The sequence below is a fragment of the Alligator sinensis genome, unplaced genomic scaffold, assembly GCF_000455745.1.
Source record: "Alligator sinensis unplaced genomic scaffold, ASM45574v1 scaffold172_1, whole genome shotgun sequence".
NCBI classification, from domain to species: Eukaryota; Metazoa; Chordata; order Crocodylia; family Alligatoridae; genus Alligator; species Alligator sinensis.
The window spans coordinates 105,499-127,880 of NW_005842168.1; the positions used below are offsets into that span (position 1 = coordinate 105,499).

Genomic DNA, 22,382 nt, shown 5'->3' on the forward strand with positions numbered 1-22,382 from the left:
TCCAGGTCTTTTGCCAAATACAACTGGAATGGATCTGGATTTTAGCCTTTGAGGTAGACATCAGAGCTGTTCATAATAGGAACAGGCATGGGTGACGGGTGCCAACTTAGTCAGGGGGGCACATGCCCCCCCAGTGACCAGTCACTGACCAAGGGGGTCCCCCCATGGCTCACTGCACCAACTGGGGTGGGGGGGGGAGTCCCCCCATGGCAAAACTTAGTAACTGGTGAGTGGCCATGTTGCTCCCGAAAGCGGCTGTGGCACTCCTGGAAGTGGCTGCGGGGCTTCCAGAAGTGGCCACAGCTTACAGCCTGTGCTCACACTCCCCGGCCGGCACTTGCAGGGGGGGCACTGGTGCTCCTGCCTGCCCCTCCTGCCCATTGCCTGAGCAGGGAGTGTGGCCTGACAGGGGGTGCACCAGCACTCTCATGGGGTGCACATGCACCCCCACGCACCCCCTAGGCATTGCCACTGGGAAAAGGCACAAGGACAAAAAGCAGAGCCATGAAGCTTTGAAGACACCGGACAAGAAAGGCTTTCTCTTCCTCAAATCTTTTCCTCAGCACACTCTTCAGTCGAGCACAAGGTCTCCATCTTGAGATGACATCCATGCAGATGCCACCACCATAGAATCATAGAACCATCCTTTGTAGAATACCCGGGATGTTATTACCTCGTTTCCTCTTCCTCCCTCCTTTATTTCTTTATGACCAACTTTTTTGCTTCATATCCAGTTTACCTAGCATGGTCTTTGAGTGAAGGAGTAAGTCTTTGCAATGTGTCACAAACTGCATAGCCCTACAGAAAATGTGATTTCTCCTGGGGTAACAGAGGCATAATCTACACCATTCTAGTGGGGAGGCTCCTGAATGTTTCCCCCCCTGCAAGTGAGTAAAGTGTGCTAAATACTGAGCAGTACATAGTCTTACAGGATCACCATCCCCTGCAATTACCAGAATCAAGCAGAGTCAGTATTAAGAAGTGAGACCAGCCCAGAACTCCAGACTCAAATACTTCTGAACTTTGCAGCTAGAATCTCAACTCAAACTCAACTGCAGAACTGTATTTCCAATAAGATGCACCAATAACTTGCTTCTATTCTCAGCGCTGGAACTCACAAACCCCAGCTTCCCAAATACAGGCCTCCACCTTTGGTCCAGATGCAGTGTCCTTCCATGAGCCAGTAAAACTTGAATGATTTGTTCCCTCCATCAGAGCCCAGTGAGAGAGAGACACTCAAGTCCATTGACCTCCAAGTTCACCACAGATTCTCATAAGAATTCTACATACCTTTGATCAGGAAAATACAAATGTAGTGAGAAAACACATAGGAGGATAGAATCATGTATTCTCAATGTGCCATGTTCAGAAATATATCATATCAAGGGTTATTTCAATATGATCTGGGTTAATTTGCAGGTATATGCTAGTGATAAAAAATACCTGCCAGCTAAGCAGGCAAAGCATCTAGCAGAAAAAAGGAGATAGATAGATAGATAGATAACAAAACACCTCTCTACCATCAAATGCAGCTTGCAACAGATGGCTCCCAGTTCTAGGTTCCTTTTAGAGCTCTGTACTCAACATTAATTGCCATTAGCAACAACTGCTGCAATTTTTCTTTTATAGTGTGATTTTGTTTCCTCGCTGCATAATTGATAGTACTGCTGATAACAGATTGAAACAGCGTTCAGTTTTAAATTCTAGTGAAGAAGCTGGGAAGGGGGAGGAAGGGGGGGTTACAACAATACAGCCCTGGACAGAAAATGATTTTCGATGTGACATGCTGCAAAAAAAAAAAGTCATTGCAACTGTTTGTGGTTTCCTTGCAATATGGGCTAATAGAAGAGAATAGATCTTCTCAAATGCGGTTTGAGAGTACATGTAAGGAGTCATGGATGGATCCAGAGAGGCTGTGGTGGCACAGTCCCACCCACATTTGCCTCTGCACCATATGTACAGCAAGCTTTCAGAGTTTATCAGCAGATCAGCACAGCTCGCATGTGCATGACCTCTATGCAAGAGAATTTTTTTTTACTGACAATCTAATTTTTTTTTTTTACTGACAACCAAACTTTTTTGCTGACATGTTTCCACTAACATGTTTCACATAGATTAAATATAACCCTTCTGCCAGGCCTTGGGCATCAGTACCAATGGTCATATTCAAAATTTAGGGGTTTAACACCAAGCATAGTAAAAAAGTTGGCTTGTCAATAAAAGTTTGCAGAACATCAGTAAAAACAAAACCAAAAAACCCCACACACAACCCAACAAAAACCCTTTTGGGTTGGCAACCCTACTTGACTATGGCAATGGTTTTACACCGTGTTGCCCCAAGAGTCCCCTACTTACCCCCCTATCCTGATATCCCAACTGCACGTTGAACTATGCTCCTGCCCCAGGTAACCCCAACCTTACTCCACCTGCTTGCATCCCAGAACAGACCCATACCTGATGTTTCTGTTCCCCAGCTCAACAGCTCTGTCTCAGCTGCACCTCCTCCTTCCTATCCTGGCTGGGGCCACTCAGCCCTGTCTACTTTCAACCCAGCAGTGTTACATGCAGGTGACAGGCAGCAGCAGTGGCAGCACACAGCTGGGGAGGAGGGAGTTCTGGAGTCTCCCATGGGCCACAAAGCCCTGACAAAGATCCCTGCAGATTACTGTGCTCCTGCTCAGACACCAGGTGACACTGCTCTGCTCTGTCTATCCATCAACATCTAGCCTTGTTCAGAAGACAGAACTGAGTTGATTTTATGGATGGCTTTTTTAAAAAACAAAACAAAACAAAAACAAACCCCCCAGATTTTATAGACAAGTGTGCGAATGTGAAAGTCAAACATTCATTTTAATAATGGCATCATTCCTCCCCTCCCCCCCAACCGAAGTTGTATGAGGTTTTCTAAAGGTAAAATTTCTTGAATACCTGAATAGCCCAGAGGGTAAGTGAGTTCGGATCTGGAGTTTTGAGGCAGAGAAAAGCAACGTCTTCAAGCACTTTAATTATCCATCCATCTTACATAACAAGACTGTTCTGTCTTCTGACAATCAGACTCTAACCACTTTGATCATAACGCTACCTTTGTAACAAAAAACAGCTTGTTTCACCAAGATTCTCTGATTAGCTCTTGTCCATCTTCAACAGATCCTAACTTATTATTTATACATGCAAATTACACTTCTCATTGTAAAGTGCTATCTGCAATTTTCACTTCTTTTGAGTTATGAAAAATATTAGCCCATCCTCCTACTTAACGACTGTACCTCATCAAAAGTTAGGAAGGTAGTAGTGAACACAGAGACAGTGGTTAACGCAAATCTTTCTTCCCTCTGTTTTTCGAGAACTCCTGATGTGCAAATTGCAATAGCAAGACAATGTTCAATTTTCTTGATGATAACCGTGTCTGGCTTGGGAACCAGGGATCCATCAATTAGCCCCAGCAACATTCCAGCTTGTCTTGTTGAACTGGATCCCCCAACCTGTTCTTGCCTGCAGCCTCCTTGTGCCAGTAGCAAATACAGCCCAACAAGTGCAGGTCTGCTCAGTGGGATCAAATATTCATGATCATCCGCCACACCTGGTTTGGATTTAATACCACACTTTCTGGTAGCAAGCCAATGGCACAGTAACTGATGTTTTTTTACAGCCCATATAAACTCTTTCAGTTACAATTGCTTAATTAAAGTGTCTTATTTATGGGCCAAATTCTACTCCATATAACTCAATGGCAACACTGCAACCTATGTGGATGCAGGATCAGCTCATGCACTTAACTACACTTCATACAACATTTCTTGAGTAGTAGTAGTACGGCAAGTAGTAACTGCACTTTATACAACATTTCTCGAGAGCAGTAGTACAGCAATTTGTAGAGGTGCACCAGTACACTGGTCCATATTGCATCAGCATCAATAAAAGGAAAATGGACATTATCAGCAATCAGCTTTTTTTGGCTGACGTAGCCAATAATGGCACTGATAAATGTGTGCAGCCGCAGCATGCATGGAGCCAGGAGCACAGCCTGGCAGGTTGGAGAGCAACGCCTGGCTGGTAAGTCTGTGGTGGGGGAAGGGATGGGGGTGGGAGGGAAGGGGCATGGGGGGAGGGCAGATCACGGCCCCCATGGTGAGTGAGGGAGTGAGGCAGGGGCTGCTCAGCCAGGGCAGGGCAGGGTGTGAGACAGAGCCATGAGCAGCTCATCTGTGGGGAGGCTCCTGTTGCTGCATGCACGCCCAGGGGTGGCACAGTGGGGCATGTCACCCCCAGATCTGTACACGGGGTGAGGGTGGGCTGCCCGCTGCAGGCTCAGCCCAGGGGAGGGCGGTGGTGGTGCTGGGAGCACTGCTGCTGCCCACCCCAAGCACAGCCCCAGCCCACCCGCCTGCCCCCCCTGCCTGAAAGAACCTGGCACCACCCCAGGCCCAACCCACAGTGGGCAGCCCACCCTCACCCTGTGAGCAGATCCAGGGGCCCATGGCCCCTGTGACTCCCCTGGAGGTGCATGCAGTGGCAGGAGCCCCCCACCCCCGATGCCCCCAGATGAGCCACTTGTGGCTCCATCCCATACCCCACCCAGGCAGCACCTACCTCTCCCCCTGCCTCAGTCCCCCTCCCTCTCTCACCATGGGGGCCTCAATCTGCACCCCCCACACCCCTTCTCTCCCACCTCAACAGATTTACCAGTTGGATGCTGCTCTCCAAGCTGCCAGGCTGCATATCAGCAATTGGATCAGTACTGGATAATATGGCTTGTTAATAATTGGCCATAGATATCAGCCAAAAAAATCTTTATTGGTGCACCCCTAGCAATTTGTCTTGATGTTTAATAATCCCAAATTGAAAGCATGCAGATTAGTCAAATCTTTGCCTTGTAATGACCTAAAACTTCCTGGCACTTAGCAAAACCTAGGGTATACCAAAGTGCACTTGGTAATTTAGGATGCCACAAGACAGACAGAATTTGAACCAAAGGAACAGCAGTAATTATAAGACTGCAGTAGAACCAGGCCCCAGGGGTGGCTATGGTGCCCCCTGGTGGCCATGCATCATGCCCCCTGGTGGTGCTCCCTGGTGCCCCCTGGTGGCCACTCCAGCTCCCTGGCTGCCCCACTCCAGTTCCCTGGGGTACCCTCCCTTTTTCTCTCTCCTGCCACACCTTGATGGAATTATTTTCTGTTGTATAAGGAGAGCTGCCCTCAGGTCCCTGAGTAGGCCCTAGCCTGCTTTGGGCCACAGGGTCTCTCCTGTACCCAGCTGACTCCCAGTCCTGTTTTTCAAGCCTTAAAAGGGGCCCCCCTTGGTCTATCAGTGCCTCTATGCACCAGTCACCTTTTGCAAAATTGAGTTTTCCAATGCTGTGAGAGGAGGAAGGCATATTATTTATTTTAACAGGCAGGGAAACAGAGATATGGAGAAAAGAAATTGCACAAGAGGTCAGTGGCAGGGGCTTGGAATAAAATCCTGCAGTCATCCAAAGCCTATCCTACCCCTTGATGCACTGAATTATTGGCAGACAAGGTTCTTGCCATGGATTTGCATTTTCACAGACCTGCATTTTGCATCCTGGCTTCTATTGTACCCAGGAGAGCACACACAGAAACAACAAATGGAAACTCCACCTCAGCAGCCCAGGCTTATATCTCCTGTCTTCAGCTTCCAGTCAGGTGCTCCCCTGACCAGCCACAGGTCTGTCCCCTCAGCCTCCAGGTCAGTCTACTGCTTAGAGTTTAACAGAACTCCTAAATGACTATTTTGCCTTGGTCTTTCACAAGACCAAGGGGAACAACATGCCAGGTAGAGCACAGAACAAGCAGGGCAGGATTGACACCATTCCCACCATTGCCATAGAACTGGTGTATGATCAGTTAAAGAAATTAGACATATATAAATCAGCAGGACCAAATGAACTCCACCCAAGAGTGCTGCAAGAGTTGGCTGAAGTAATCGCAGAGCCCCTGGCAAAGGTCTTTCAAAAATCATGGGCCTCTGGAGAAATCCCAGAGGACTGGCAGAGGGCCAGCGTTGTGCCCATCTTCAAGAAGGGGAAGCATGAAAACCCAGGAAACTACAGGCCAATTAGCTTAACTTCTATTCCAGGGAAAATCCTAAACACATTCATCAAAGAGGCTATATGTGACAAACTTGCAGAAGGCATGATACTGAATGACAGCCAGCATGGCCTCATTGCAGGCAGGTCTTGTGACCAACCTCATTTCTTTCTATGATCAGGTGTCTCGTTGCCTGGATGAGATTAAAGCTGTTGACATCATATACCTCGATTTCCAGAAAGCCTTTGACCTGGTATCCCACGAGGTACTGATCAGAAAACTGGAAAATATCAGGCTCAACTGCAGAACCGTCAAGTGGATGCGAAACTGGTTGCGGGGTAGGATGCAGAGAGTCCAGATTAATGGATTGGTGTCGTCCTGGTGAGATGTGGGCAGTGGCATACCCCATGGGCTGGTACTTGGCCCAGTGCTGTCCAATATCTTCATCAACGACCTGGATGAGGGGGTGAAAAGCTCATTGGCCAACTTTGCAGATGACACCAAGATATGGGGTTGTGCGGACACACCCACAGATAGGCTGCAGATACAAGCAGACCTAGACAGGCTGGCATGTGGGGCAGAAGGGAACCAGATGAGGTTCAATGTAGAGAAATGAAAAGTGCTGCATCTGGGAAGGAAGGACCCCCAGCACACCTACAGGCTGGGCATTGCTAACCTGACCAGCACTACAAATGAAAGGGGTCTCGGGGTAACAATAGACCCCAGCTTGAATATGAGCCGGCAATGCGATGCAATAGCTGCTAGGGCCAGTACAACTCTGGCATGCATCAATCAACGCATCTCTTGTAAATCCAAAGAAGTGATTATCCCGCTTTACTCAACATTGGTGCAGCTGCAGCACTTCAACAAGGAGGACCACCCATATGATCAGGGACTTGCATGGCAAGCCATACGAGGAGAGGCTGAGGGATCTCGGACTCTTCAGCCTACAGAAAAGTAGGCTGAGAAGGGACCTGATTGCAGCTTACTGCTATATCAGAGGCGTACATCAGGGACTCGGTGAACAACTGTTCACCAGGGTGCCCTGGGGGAAAACTAGAAACAATGGTCACAAATTCCTGGAAGATAGTTTCAGGCTGATCTTTAGGAAAAACTTCTTCACAACTAGGGTGTCCAGACTATGGAAAAAGCTCCCCTCAGAGGTGGTGCAGTCACCTACCCTAGAGGTCTTCAAGACAAGACTGGCCGGTCACCTGGCCGGGGTCGTCTGACCCCAGATGTCTTTCCTGCTTATGCAGGGGCTGGACCTGATGATCCTCCAGGGTCCCTTCCAGCCCTGTGATCCTGCGATTCTATGAAACTCTCCCTGTGCCTGCAGGAGGGTGTTTGTACCCAAAAGCTTGCAAAGAACCATTTTTCCAACTATTTAGTTGTTCTAATAAATGATATCACATTTACCCAAATAATCTTGTCTGCCTATGTCATTAGACCAACACGGCTACAACCAACAACCCTTAATAATCATTTACACTTCAAAGAGCCCTCTTCCATTTGCAGGTCCCAGTGACTTATGCTCTGTAAGCAGGAACTGTTTACCCACCAGTTCTGGTGCAGAACAGACACAGCCACTTGCAGCAGCCATCTGGCAATACCTCAAAGCAGTTCCTAGGAGAGGGAGTGAAGTATAACTTCTCCAGAATATAATTACAGTGCTTGTCAATAAAATAAATCACAATTTACACAGTTACCACACCAGGGTGCTGTATCTGAGATGCTGTAGTAGTTGCTTGTATTCAGTAGGAACTGCCACACTGCATCAAACCACAGCAGTCCACAAGAAGGGTTTCTACAAGTATGTTGGTAGCAAGAGGAGGACCAAGGAAAGCGTGGGGCCCTTACTGAATGGGGGAGGCAACCTTGTGACAGGATGCAGAAAAGGCTGAAGTACTCAATGCCTTCTTTGCCTCAGTCTTCACAGGCAAGGTCAGCTCCCAGACTACAGCACCGGGCAGCAGTTTGGGGAGGAGGGGAGCAGCCAACAGTGGCAAAAGAACAGGTTAGGGACTGGAAAAGGGTAAACATAGTGCCAATATTCAAGAAAGGGAAGAAGGAGGATCCAGGAACTACAGACCAGTCAGCCTCACCTCAATTCCTGAAAAAATCATGGAGTAGATCCTCAAGGAATCCATTTCTAAGCACTTGGAGGAGAAGAAGGTGATTAGGAACAGTCAGCATGGATTCACCAAGGGCAAGTCATGCCGGACCAACCTGATTGTTTTCTATAATGAGGTGACTGGCTTGGCGGATGTGGGGAGACTGGTGGATGTGGTGTACCTTGCTCTTAGCAAGGCTTTTGATACAGTCTCCCACAACATTCTCGCAGGAAAAGCTAAGGAAGTACGGGCTGGGGGTTGGGGCTGTGCGCTGCCCCCCCACCTGTACCACGGTGCTGGGGGGCACTGGGTGTGAGTGGGTGGGGAGCCAGTGGGAGCACGGGGCCCACACCGGTGCCCTGGGGCCAATGCCGGCAGGACCCATTGCAGGGTGGCAGGAGCGTGGGGTCCCAGCCGGCAGGGGCTCTATGGAGCCGGGCCAGCTCCCCCCCCCCCCTGCTCGTGGCGCCCCCATTGGTCCCAAGATGGTGACCAGGGGGCAAGGGCGGGGCACCTGTCAAGGGGTGGGGCTACCCATGCAGCCTTCGACAGCCTGCCAAAACTGGGTAAGCATCCCTCTGCCCAAAATAATTGCCTGCCCCTGGCTCAGAGAGTAGTAATCAATGGCTTGATGTCTAGTTGGTAGCTGGTATCAAGTGGAGTGCCCCCAGAGGTTGGTCCTAGGGCCAGTTTTGTTCAGTGTCTTCATCAGTGACCTGGAAGATGGCATAGAGGGCACCCTCAGCAAGTCTGCAGGTGACACCAAGCTCAGGGGAGTAATAGATACACTGGAGGATAGGTCTAGGATTCACAGTAACCTAGACAAATTGGAGGATTGGGCCAAAAGAAATCTCATGAGGTTCAACAAGGACAAGTGCAAAGTCCTGCACTTAGGACGGAGCAATCCCATGCACTGGGACAGGCTGGGGGCTGATTGGCTGGGCAGCAGCTCTGTAGAAAAGGAACTAGGGGGGACAGGGGGCAATAAGCTGAATATGAGCCAGCAGTGTGCCCTTGTTGCCAAGACAGCTAATGCCATACTGGGCTGCATGGGTAGGAGTGTTGCCAGTAGGTTAAGGGAAGTGATTCTTCCCCTCTATTCAGCACTGGTGGGACCACATCTGGAGTACTGTGTCCAGTTTTGGGCCCCCCATTACAGAAATGATGTGGACAAGTTGGAGAGAGTCCAGTGGAGGGCAGTAAAAATGGTTCGGGGGCTGGGGGTCATGACGTGAGGAAAGACTGAGGGAACTGGTGCATTTAGTCTAGAGAAGAGAAGACTAAGGGGGGATTTAATAGCAGCCTTCAACTACCTGAAGGGGGGTTCGTAAGAGGATGGAGCTGGACTGTTCTCAGTGGTGACAGATGACAGAACAAGGAGCAACGGTCTCAAGTTACAGCAAGGGAAGTTTAGATTAGATATTAGGAAGAATTTTCTAATTAGTAGGGTAGAAACACTGGGACAGGTTACCCAGAGAGGTGGTGGAAGCTCCATTCTTGGAGGTTTTCAAAACCCTGCTACACAAAGCCTTGGCTGGGATGATCCAGTTGGGGCTGGTCCTGCTTTGAGCAGGAGGTTGGGCTAGATGAGCTCCTGAGGTCCCTTCCAGCCCTAACTTTCTATGAGTCTATAAGTCTGCAAGCCTTGAGACAAACATGCAAAAAAAAATCACAGCGTGGGTAATTTTGGGCTAAACAGGGGACATTCTCATCTCCCAGGAGTCGATTTGTACCATGAACCGTGATTGTTTATGTCCCTTGTATACTTCTATTACCTCACATAAATGGGATCTTCAGCAGCATAAAAAGGGATTTAAGAGCACAGGCCTCATTGACTTTTAACTTAGATCACTAAGGCTAGGGACAGAAGTTACACATAAACTGGTTTAAGTGATCAGAAACTGGCTGAAACCTGTAACAGAACAGAAGTTCAATGCACATAAACCGGTTTCAAAATGGCTGAAACTGGTTTAAGATAGCCTGGTTGAATGTCATATCAGACTTAACTGATTGAGGACTGTCGCAGGGCACCTAAGTGCTCTGCTCCTAGGGAGTGGAAACTGCCAGGGAGAGGGAGAGAGAGCCCTGGCAGGACATAACGAGCCCAGCTGAGGGTTGCCAGGGTAACGAGCACACCTGCGGGTTGCCGGGGCAACTAAGGAGAGCCAGCTGCCTGTAGGAGGCAGGGCCTGGCCCTTATAAAGCCCAGGGCTGAGGCCAGGCTGGCAGTTCCCTGCCAGCAGCTGGAGGGGCAGGAGCTAGGAGGCGAGAATCATAGGAACTGCTCTAGCTGGGTGAAGGATGGCAGCTTGGAGAGGTTTGAGCACCATGGTTCTGCCAGGAGGCTTTATGTTTGAGTTATAGCCAGGAGGCTCGAGTTTAAGTTCAGCTTTGGTATTACACCAGTGGTTTGGGTGAGGCTATAGGGGTTGGAGGAGGCCTCATAGGGACCCCCAGAGGGGTGGGGGGCCCTAGTGCCTGAGGAGGGCACAGTGTCCTCATAGGGACCCACAGGGGATGGGACCCTGGCGCCAGTGAGGGCGCAGTATTCTACGGGGGAACCCCAGTGGTATGGGAACCCCGGCGCCAGTGAGGGCGCAACTTGCGGGGTGCGTAGACCCCAGCCCCGGAGAGGGGCGGCTTTGAGAAGCCCCAGCACGGGCACGACGAGCCCCAGAGAGGGGGCAGTGTTATTAGGAAGACCAGTAGGGGCACAGCAAGCCCTAGAGAGGGGGCAATATTATTAGGAAGCCCAGTGTGGGCGCAGTGAGCCTCTGAAGAAGGGCTAGTGCTGCGACAAACCCCGGAGCAGGGTAGAGTGCTGCGGATGCCCCGGTGAGAGGGGGTAGCAGCGCAGTGGGCCAGAGAATCAGGCGGCGTTGCCAAGAAGTCCCCAGAGTGGGTGCAGAGAGCCCCAGACGGGGGGGCTGTATTTTAGAAGCCCGAGTTCAGGCAACATTGCAGGGGGAGCCCCAGGAGGGGGCACTAGTGTAAAGGCCCCAGACAGGGGGCGACACTATAGAGAAGGGGCCTCCCTGTACTGTTGCCCCTTTTCTGGGGCCGAGTGGGCTCAAAGAGCCCAAGAGAGGGCGAGAGTATGTAGAGGAGGCCCGAGAGATGGGCAGTATATGTATATAGAGAGACATACCAGCATCTATCCCATCAGCAAGGCTTGGGGCGTGGTATTAGGGGTTGGTAGGAGCCATGCATAGCCCATAAGGCTAGGGTGCCTGGGGAGCACCCATCATACCGGGGGGCCCCCAGGGGGTCCGGGAACACACAGGGACAGAGGTCCCAGCTAACCGTGCCCAGGGAGCCATAAGGCAGCCTACCAACTTTACCTCAACATCAAAGACGTGGCGGGCGAGAATTTGAGGGTGCCCTTGGGCCGACTTGGCACGGTGAGGGGGCTGTAAGGAGATCACGGCCCTCCTGAAGGACCCCGCCGTGACAAGGACAAACCGGTTTATGGAGCTTCTGTGCTAGACCCCTTCCTAGTTCAAGTTAAACCAAGTCCCCCAGCATCCCAGCATGCTTTGCAGCCCTGGGCTGGGCTGGGCTGTCTGCTCAAGCAGAGCAGGGTTGGCCCTGCCCCTTGGCTCCCTAGCCTGAGCAGTGAGGGCTGGCTGACAAGGGGGTGGGGGTGGGAAACCCGGCTGGCGCAGCCCGGTCTGCGTGGAGGGGGCGAAGCAGCCCCTGCCAGACTTTTCCCCGCTGGAGTGGAGGGGCCCGGGAGTGGAGGGAGGGTGGGCAGCAGGCTCAGGGGGAGGAAGGGGGATTAAAACCCCCTTCCTCCCCTCTTCTACTCGCATGGGACCCCAGCCCGGGTCTGCCTGGCTTTCCCCCCTGCTAACCACTCATGCAGTGGGGAGCATGGCCAGAGCCAGCTCGGGCAGCAGCCTCAGGCGAGAGGAGGGCAGGGAGGGGGATCAAACTCCCCTCACTCCCCCGCAGCACGGGGACCCTAGCTGGGGTCTGCCCGGCTTCCCGCTCCCCTGGCCACTCGTGGCGGGGGCCGTGGCCAGAGCCGGCCCAGGCAATACCTCAGGCCGTGTCAGACAGTGTCTCAGGGTTCCTTAAAAATAATATGGTCACCCTACTTATGAAGCTCATGATTCCTTGCACAGAGAAATACAGCAGAGACCCTGTGGGTAAGGGGTGATGTCCCAATGGTCACTTGCAGAGCTTACAAGGAAGATGATTAAAAACCCTTGCAAGGAGTCAGTGGATTTATGCACAGGCTTGCTATCTTTCAACCTGCTTTCTCCCAGGGAGGTACTAGTGTGATGTTTGCTGAACTGCACGTGTTGTTCCAATGCCCAGGGCTTGGAGGCAGTTTTGGCAGGAACCACTGTTGCACTCTCAAGTGTAGTGAGAAATAAGGTGACCGAAGCCACTGGTGTGGGTCCGAGTGCCACCCTGTTGGCCACCGCAGAATATATTGTGGACATAAAGTAAAACTATAAATCTATTGCCAAAAGCAGATTCAACAACCAAAAGTTTAACCTTAGATGCTCATAAGAATATTCAAATATTTCACAACCATGCAATGGAGGCAGGGAGGAATCTGTGCCTAGAGCTCCTGGGCACTCGTTAAGCGATAACAACATTAATACGACAGACCGTCACTAAATGAAACAGCCCAAGTGATCTCTCATTAGAACGACAAGGTCCCAGATCCTGGCTGCTCTGAGAAATTCTTCTTTTTTCCAGCTCTGCGTGTTCCATCCATAGTCCCGTGCTTTCTCTGAACCAGTTTATCTTTTCCAGTTCATCCTTTCATCCCCCAGTCTCTCCTTGCAAGCATTCAAGGGCCTGTAACACCTCACCTCATGCCAGACCTTACAACCTTTTTGTATACTCTATCCACAAAGGCTGCCATGTCTGATTTTTGGGATGCAGCCTAACCAGGTTGACACAGGCAGTATGGGCCAGTGGTTAGAACAGGATGCTGGGAGTCAAGGGGTGGAGTTTAACTCCCAATAGTAACTCACTGCTTGATCCTGGAGCGTTCCTGTGTTAATCCCTTTTTCACCTCCACTTTCTTGCACGTAAAACATGGCAATATTCAAAGCCATCCACTTTATAAATGGCCTAGACATCAGGTGCAAAGGGTTAGGCATAAAGTATCATTATTTCCACATGTCCACAGCATCCGAAAGATGAGCCAAGTGGGAACTTAGCCCGTTCGTAGACATCCTGGGCATGTTTTATGTTTCTTTCTGAAAAACAACTTTGTTCTTAAAACAAGTACTTTGATTACAGAAGGATTTTGCACAAAATTGGCTTTCTTTGTACCTTGACTGCCATTTGATGCGCCTTGGTTGCTGACATGCAGTTGGGCAGACAATAACCGGGGTTATTGCTCTGCACCACTTCAGTAAGAAAAATACAGCTATTTTCTGTGCTGGACTGTGATCTGGTATAGAAGCCTATTTTCCGTTAAGCTGCTTCAGCTTAAGTACTTGTACATTTTATTCCAGCCAAAGCTAGAAAATAAATAGCAAAAATCTTTGCTGCAGCATGGATAGTTTTTAGCAGAAGACAAGCTGCTCCAAAAGCAAAAATTAAAGTATGCTACACAAATGAAAAACAATATTGTCACCAGGTGTGCCTTGAGATGGACCAAAAGTGAAGCCATTAATGATTCTGGGGCTGCAGACAAACCCATGCACTAAGAGAGCCCCAGAAAAGACGAGTGACTGAGGCATAGATAATAATTGCAAAGGTTTCGTCTGGCCATTTTCAAAACATGATAGGGCACAGCACACAAAGTCCATTAGAAATAAGCCTCTTTCAGCTAGAGATGGGCCTAAGCGAAAATGTTGAATCTGTACTCCTGAACCCTTTGCAGGGACTAAAGAAGAATAAAAGTCTGAACCAGGTGCAGAATTTTGTAGTCCAAGACAGTCTATTTTCTATTTTTTAATTATTTTAATGCACACTGCACTTGTCTGTTGGGAAAAATGGGTGACCTGATTCCATAATGCCTTATACTGTATAGTCAGTCACACTTCTCCAGCATGAATGTAAAACATTATCAAAGCAAACAGATGGAGATCTACACCGCCTTTGCGGTGTGGAAATGGCTGCACACTGTGTAACAGGATAATAAAGACCTCATTCTTTATCAGTGTTAAGGGAAAAAAAAATCAACACCCCCCCCCCCCCCAACAAAAAAAAAACCACACCACACCCCAAAACAAAAAAACCCCCCCCCCCCCCCCCCCCAACAAAACAAAACACACACACGCACACAAAACCAGGCACTGAGCACGTTCCTTTTTGGTGTATCTGTGTGTCATTAAGAATGCTAATAAAAGAAAAGTTCAGTAAATGAAGGATAAGAAGCACAACACGATACCTCCCCACAGACAACCACCACTTTGGAAAACTGTTACATCCAAAAGGAGAAAGACACTGAAAGGATCTACGAAGTCAGAGTCTCCCCATAAGACTCACAATATCACAAAGTAGAATTTCCATCCCCAGCGTTGCCCATCTCCTTTTGCCCCAGATCAGAACAAAACATATAAATGCCAACGTTTCTCACAGAATGAAAATTCGGGGGAAAAACATCATTTTGGAAACACTGAAACAACTTTATTATAATGTTTCATTTTGACAACACCCCAATGCTTCATTTCAGATTCATTGTTTCAATTACATTTTATGCAAACTGAATCGTTTCAAATATTACACATGGTATATAGTATATTCTGCTACTTCAAATAATGTTGAAAGGAAGGGCCTCAGCCTTATCAAAATGAAACATTTCAGCAAGCCATAAAAATGTTGAAAGAATTGATATGTTCTTAAGAAACATGTTTATTTTGTTGAATCAGTTTTTTTCCAATGGGAATTGTCTTTCCAGGTCTGATAATAACCAGTTGTGCTGAGCGTGGCAGCGAGCAAGCATTGGGCTCACTTTTACAGAAGTCAAAGAATTAAATGTCGGTGCACACTGCTTTTTCCCTTGCACAGCAGAGCACGGGCCAGCTCTTCAGAAGGAAGAAGCAATAATTAAATGGCACACTATGCTGAAGATGGTGTAAACTGGAGAGACTGGCTGCTGCCAGTGGAGTGCAGAGGAGAGCGGTGCAGAGGCTAGAAGGAAGGGCAGGGGACTGCTCAGCTATATTCATCTGATGGACACTTCTTTGACTCCACTAGTCCATAAAAGGGTTGGACATATTTGGCCAGATTCTACTTTACCCATTATGGACCTAAATGAACTGAGGCTCCTAAATGTGATTATGTTCACCCTGTCCCATACCTGAAAATCCATTAATGCCTGCATTTCTCTCACATGTTGTCATTTTAGCCTTAAAACTAAGTAAAAAAAAAGCAGCAATGAGCAGGACATATCCATCTTTTGTATTAACAGTTTTGCAGGGACTTGAGCTGGGTAGAATAGGATTACACTTAGGCACTGAAGTCCATTTGTGTGTCTAATAGATGGAGTAGGATCCTGCCTTGGTAGGAATGCGTAGAGCACTTATTGCTCCCCTTAGTTCACCAACCAATCCCACATACTGGGAAAGAGGGGTGAGAAGACATCGTTAGAAAAAAAACACTTCCCCTACTGCTGCCCTGGGAAGTGAGAAGAAGCCTGGATCTGGATTTCCTGTCGCTAGCACGAACTGGACGCGGATCCCGCCTCTCCCAGGGCAGCTGTGGACCCCTTTGTGCAGGGGAAGGCACTGTGCTATGGATGGCAAATCCCAGTCTGTATCACCCCAGATATGGGCTGCTTCTCACTTCATTTAATAGCAGTGTGGGCCACGGCTTGTCCCAGGCAGGGTGTATGCAGGATGAAAAGCCGGAACGAGACTTTAATATGACTCTTGAGTATTTTTAAATGCATGTGTTAATGGGAGAAATTACTCCTAACTCAAGTTTATACAGATAAGCTTATGCAAAGTATTTTTTTCCTAGAAAAATAATAAAGCATTAACCAGCCATTAATAAATACCACAAAAGGGTGAAAATAGAAGCCACGAATCCAAATTCCTAAATAAGGCATGCAAGGTGTTCTGGGTAGATGTGATATCTTTTATTAGACAAACTGAGTATTTGGAAAAAAGTTCTTGGCAAGCATTTGGGTGCAATCACCCTTTGTCAGGTGTAGGGAGTCTCTGCTGGTCTGAGACTCCGAGGAATCCTAGAATTCAAGGGATCGAAGAATTCCTCGTAGTCTCAGACCAGCAGAGACTCCCTACGCCTGAAGAAGAGTGACTGGACCCGAAAGCTGGCCAAGAACTTTTTTCCAACTACTCAGTTGGTTTAATAAAAGATATCACATCTGCTCAAAGAAAGTTGCCTGTCTGTGTCCTTAGACTAACACAGCTACAACCAAAAACCTATTTATAAACAATACGCTGATCTCCCAAAATGTGTAGTGCTGCTGTCTCAGATCTCTGTTGGCAAATTATTCTCTTGCCTTACTGACCTCAGATATTTCTGTGCGGGCCGGGAGCAATCCGGGCCCTTTTTCGCTCCGCGCGGGCTGTGGCCAGCAGCCCGGGCACGCTGGGTCGGAGAAAACAGGCGACACGCTAGAATTAGGCACGGACGCGTAATGGTTGATTTAAGATTATTTACTTACACCGAAGATGGTCGCGGTGCAGACAGGAAAACTTGCTTGAGTTGCAGTTACAGATAGAAAAGGAGAGAGGCGGACTAGAGTTCCTTCCCGTGAACATTCTTCTAGCCCATCCGGCTGGAGGCTCTAAACCGCGAGCCCGTCGCGCCAACCGAAGAAAGTACTCGAAGAAAAGAGCTCTGAATAGACTCACACGAAGTTTGTCGCTAGTCACCACGTGGGAATAATTTAGAACTAGCCAATGGTGGGGCACAAATTTGAATACGAATGGCGGGAACTCCTTGCAACGTGCACTTCTGTGCTGCAACAAAGAAATGCACCCTGCAAAGAAAGCTACTGGTGGCAGGAATTCTTTTGCACCGGGGTTTTCCTCTGCAGCAGAAAACTCCACCGTGCAAAGAAGCTGCAATTTTAGCGGGAACAATTTAGCAGTGCCGAAGCACTCACAAAACAAAATCACACCCTTGGGTTGTGACAATTTCCTCAATACTTTTGCTGATAAAAGACTGCATCTTTCTCTGGCATCCCTATGAAAAGCAGTGTTCTCTAGTACCAGTCGTATTTGCAGCTTCATTAACTTATCTGAAATAACTTTGAAATCCGATAGACAACTGGAGGGAAAAAACAAAAAACCACGGAGCTTTGTGTTGCGGAGCTTGGCCAACAACCGTTAGGAAGTTTTTCTCAAGGTTTTTTTTTAAATTTAAATCTTCTTTCCTAATCAGCAACACTGATTGGATGGAAGAAGAGGACATCTATACATTGGCGACGCGTAGGGGATGCACGCAGGTGCACATGCATCCCTTGACATCGGCCATGCACCCCCTGGAAGCGCCAGCTGCAAAACCAGAAGTGCACTTCCAGTTTCGCCGCTGGCTTGGCGATTGGCCACTGTGGGACTCCCCCCCAGGTCGGCAATTGGCTGCTGGGGGATACCCCCCCGTTGGCGATCTGATGCCCCGCCAGACTTGGGAGGCACCAGTCGCCCATGCATCTACATGCTGATGATTTTCATTGTCCTCTTCCTCTTTCAGACAGTAGAAGGAGGGAAATGTTGCAATAATGCCTTCCACAATTGGTCATGCACATCTGTGGATATACGAAATTGCTGCTCCGGTGCTTTCATTTACACCTTTACAGAGGGAGTGTGAAACACTTTTTCCAGGGCAGAATCGTAACGCTGCCGGTTGTTGGTGTCGGCTTTCAGCCACTGATCCCAGACCTGCTAGTTTTTTCAGGCTGTTAATTATAGCCATCCCACGCTCAAGACGAAGTTTCTAGTTCTGTCAGTGTACAGACTGCCTGTTCTGACATGAGACCCTTCAAACAGCCACAAGACAGAGACGCATCCCCCTCGGTTAGTGTTTATTTCAAAAGTAGCCAGAGATCAGAAGAGACAGACTGCATTTGCAGAAGGCTCTTTTCTCAATAGAAATCAATTTTTGCTAGTAAGCCCAGTAGCTTGACATCCAGATTTTACATCCTGGAAATCCAGAAACCTCATCAGTGGTGTGCTGCTCATCTCATTCCTGTGTTTGCTTCAATGTAGATATATATATTTTTTCAAAGCATGCTTTGCAGAGAAATATAAAGCAGAACTAAAGTAAATATTTCTGTTATTTGCAGCTCATTTGCTGCAGATAAAACTGGCTGAAATGGAGAAAAAAAACCCACCACATTTTATTTAGCAAAACCTAGGCAGTTGTTTTGCTAGAAACAGAATAGGGTAGGACGTATCAGCAGTTTGAAATAATGCACACATTTCACTTGCATTAGCTCTCTCATCCACGGCAGGTTGCAGAGAGTTAATTACCGCATCCATCTGACCTACAATGGGTGAACGAAGGAGAGGATAATTAAAAGGTTTAATATTTATCCAGCACTCTCCATCTCATGAGTGCTGTAAAAACATGCACTGATTAATCCTCACAACAGCACAGTGAAACAGATTACTATCAGGTCCCCTTTAGGAAACGGTGTCAGAGAGGTTAAAGATAATATGAAAAAGGAAATCAAGAAGTCCTCTCATGACCCCCGCCCCCCTTTTTTTTTTAGCTTCTTTGCAGTGTATGAAGAACGCCCAGATTTTTTTTTTTTGCTTTGTTTTTAGCTGTGTTTGTAGCTGGAAATTAGAAATATCAAGGATATCACTTCTTGCCTTCCCTATTTTTGCTGGAAACACAAAACACCCGGACCACAACCCCGCTCAGAACTCAGCTGAAGAGGTCGGATGGGCTTTACTCCCAACCGTTTTATCTAAGTTCATATTGCTCTGCTTGAAGCAGCAGCATTATCCAATTTCCTAGCAGGTAGCCCATGGTGAGTATATCTACCCAGTCAAATGAAGGTGTGATTGTAACACAGGTTGGCACAAAGTCAAGATAAGATACAGCGCCACCTGCCAAGGGCAGTGCTGCCTACGCTGATCGTTGCGTTGTAATGTCACTACCATTTTGATGAGCATTGTCTTCGCTGTTTCCGTGATGCGTATGATGTAGCTTCGCGGTGTGTTCCTGAAGCGAACTAAAAAAGGTTGGACTTCTCAACATCTGGGCTCAGTCTTTATTGGCACTCATCATCGCTGACTCTTCTACGGGAGAAAACGAAAGCACAAGCTGGTGCTGTCATGTGACAAGGGCGCAGAATTGGAGAGGTTTTTTTCCAGCACCGAACACCAAATTTTATTCGAAAAGCCACTCGCTCTAAAGGGCTTAGGGCTCTATCTGCGTCAAGGTGGAGCTTCTGCCTAAAACCTTTCCTAGCCACCTTTCTGCCTAACTGGTGCAGCTTTAAAGAGACATCACACATATCATCCCCTCTCACCCTGTTTTTTCCTGCATTGATCGTCTTCAACAAGAATCAATCACTGGGGCAAAGGGGAGCCTTCCACTTGTGGAAGTCAGTCCAATTAAATGCTTAAATTTTGGATCCAGCCATGTTTGCAAAATGTTGGCTCGTGTTTGGAAAATGTTGAAAATTTCAGCTTTAAGATGCTATATTGTGTAGCTTTCATGCATCTCTTTCTTCTATTATTGTCATTGTTACCGGTGGGTGGCTCCTGGTGAGTACCGCATGCAGCTAAATGAAGATGCGACTATAGCAGAGGTGGGCACCCCATGATAGCTTTAAATCCTGCTGGTAAGGGTGACTTCACGATAGCAATTAGGACATGGCAACATGGATTTCAGCATGGACTAGCCTTTGGAAAACCACAGGGGGTTGTAGAGCCTGTGCTGAAATGCATCCTGCCATGTTATAACTTCTACAGTGAAATACAGAAATACATTCTTCTATGACCCAATACAGTCACAACTTCATTTTGCTCCATAGGCATAACCTGAACCTCATCTGTCACAGTGCATCTCCTGGAGAGCTGCGTTTCAGAAAGTTTCACTACGGATAGGAGCAGAAAATAACGTGAAGCCCATTCAGTGCGCTTAAGCGTCACTCAAAGGCTGCTATTTCATTGCTTGTTCGGGGGGAACATTAACAAGAAAAAATGACCTATTTTCCCAGTAGATAAAACAATGCTCGTTCTATAATTCTCCTTCCAAAAACCTCAGGTTTTCTTCAATGCAAATTTATAATAGATTATATCAAAAGCTAGAATTGAATCCACATGGCTATTAAAATGCCACCTTCTCTGCTAATAGAGCTGTCCTTGAGAAATAAGTATTCTATAAATGCATTTTAAAATCTGTGGACCTTGAGGGGTATATTTGTCCCTTTAAAACAGGGGCATTATGTTATAAAATCAATTTTTAATTTAAAAGCGTAACAGCAGTTTCCTACAAGCATGGAAAGTTTCTTACAGTACTGCTAATCAGGTTATAGCTGCAGGATGTATTTGTCAGCTTCCTAATCGTGGAAAAACCATGATAAACGGTCACTAAGGAAAGAATAGAAGATACATTAGTCTCAGGGAAGTTAGAATAAAAGGATGGTTTGCAATGTAGTTGCTGAGCATAAGAAAAGGCTGATCTGGGCCCATATCTAGGACTGAAGGAGTGTTGGCTCCCAACTATACCCCTGGGTGTAGCTGCCCTGTGCAAATCCCTAGTGTATTCACAATTTACACCTATACAGCTTGATTTACATTGGTGCAAGTGACCCAACCAGAGTCATTTACAGCAGCACAAATCATGCTCTGCCACTATAAATTGTGTCTGCATGAGGGGCTTGCACAGATACACCTGCACCAGAGGCCAGAAGCCCTGTGGAGACAAAGCCTGAGCTCATTCATGGGAAAATACCGTTTACTAAGCAGAGCTATGAGAGATCCTTAACTAGAGGCTTGGGAAGAAATTCTGAAAGGAAGGGGGCACAGGGGGGGAGAAACGGACAACACAGTACTGCTATTTCTGGTAAGAGCTGATACTCTGTGTAGGAAATGTCAAAAATGGATTATAGTACATAGTGGTAATCAAGCCACTAAAACTGTTGTGTGTGTGGAAACAAGCAGAGAAGGGATGTGGAGCCAGGCAGCGTGGATCCACTCAGACTTACAAGAATGCTTTTAAGGGAACATTTGCAGTGTCAGCTCAGACCTTCTGCCATCGTAGGAATTAAGGAAACTTGTTCCCAGCACATGCACTGCTGGCAAGGGAGATAGGACTATAGCACTAAGTGGTGGATTTTGTTACTGTTTTTGGAAATGCTGGTTTACTGGAATATAGTGAGACTAGTCAGTCAATCTCAGTACTAGGTAGTGCTCCCCTGTAGTATTAATAAATGCATCTCATCCAGCTTTGGAAACTTGCTGGATTACAGGGCCTCCCCTGAGATATAGGCCAAACTCCATTCCAGTGGCATTAATACTGACCTGATGGCCTTTCTGGGTCTCTCCACACATTAAACTTCGGTTGCATTGTTTGAAAGTTTGTCACTGGTCCGTGCTCAGAGCTACATGGAGAAAGGCTATTCTGTTTCATAGAAGATTTTGATATTTCAAAATCCAGTTGCTTTCTCTTTCAGAACAAAACCCCAAGATTTCAAATTTCTCTGCGAGAATGCAAGGGACTCTTGCTACCAGGCAGTCCGCTTCGCAGGCAGCACCAAAGCCACGAAGCCCAAATCCTTGCTAATGGAGCAACCTGCATGATGGGCTTCCCTGGAGCTGCAGGATCTCGAAGACCTTGGATATCTAATCCCAAAGCAATCCAACAGGCTGGCTGCAGCTAAGGTGACAGGAAGCCTGCCTAGCAGTCAGGGTTACATCCAGATATGAAATACTAGGGTTGGTGTTTTAACCAAGACATTTGCCACAAGAACTGCAATCGTCTCTGGTCATGAAGTTACAGTTGTCAACATGGCACCATGGTGTAGGATGCAAAATTGGGCATTGAAAATGTGCATCTCATTCATTTACCTGCTTCTGCTCTTGCACTACTAAGTGCTCTACAGGATCACTACGGGGAAAACAAACCATGAGACCAGATGCTGCTCTTGCACTGCATGCACATCTCAGCAACACCAAAAGACCAAGGGTAACCTAAAGGGTGCATGGTCTACACTATCTGCCTTCTCATTTGATGGAGCTTTTGTTCACATCTGTTCAGTTCTTCCAGCTGTATCCCTAGAGGCAGCGTATTCACCTACAAACAATGTCAGCTC

The 22,382-nt window shown here is 47.7% G+C and overlaps 1 protein-coding gene across 1 annotated transcript in view; it reads left to right on the forward strand.

Moving 5' to 3' along the window:
• Positions 1 to 15,343, forward strand: part of SHISAL2A (shisa like 2A) — a gene marked incomplete at its 5' end in the record, with an annotated part of 92,506 nt that extends 77,163 nt beyond the window's left edge. The window contains one exon of the mRNA XM_025206656.1: positions 15,039 to 15,343. Within this exon, the coding sequence (XP_025062441.1) occupies positions 15,039 to 15,115 (77 nt within the window). The remainder of the gene's footprint in view (positions 1 to 15,038) is intronic.
• Positions 15,344 to 22,382: the final 7,039 nt, after the last annotated feature.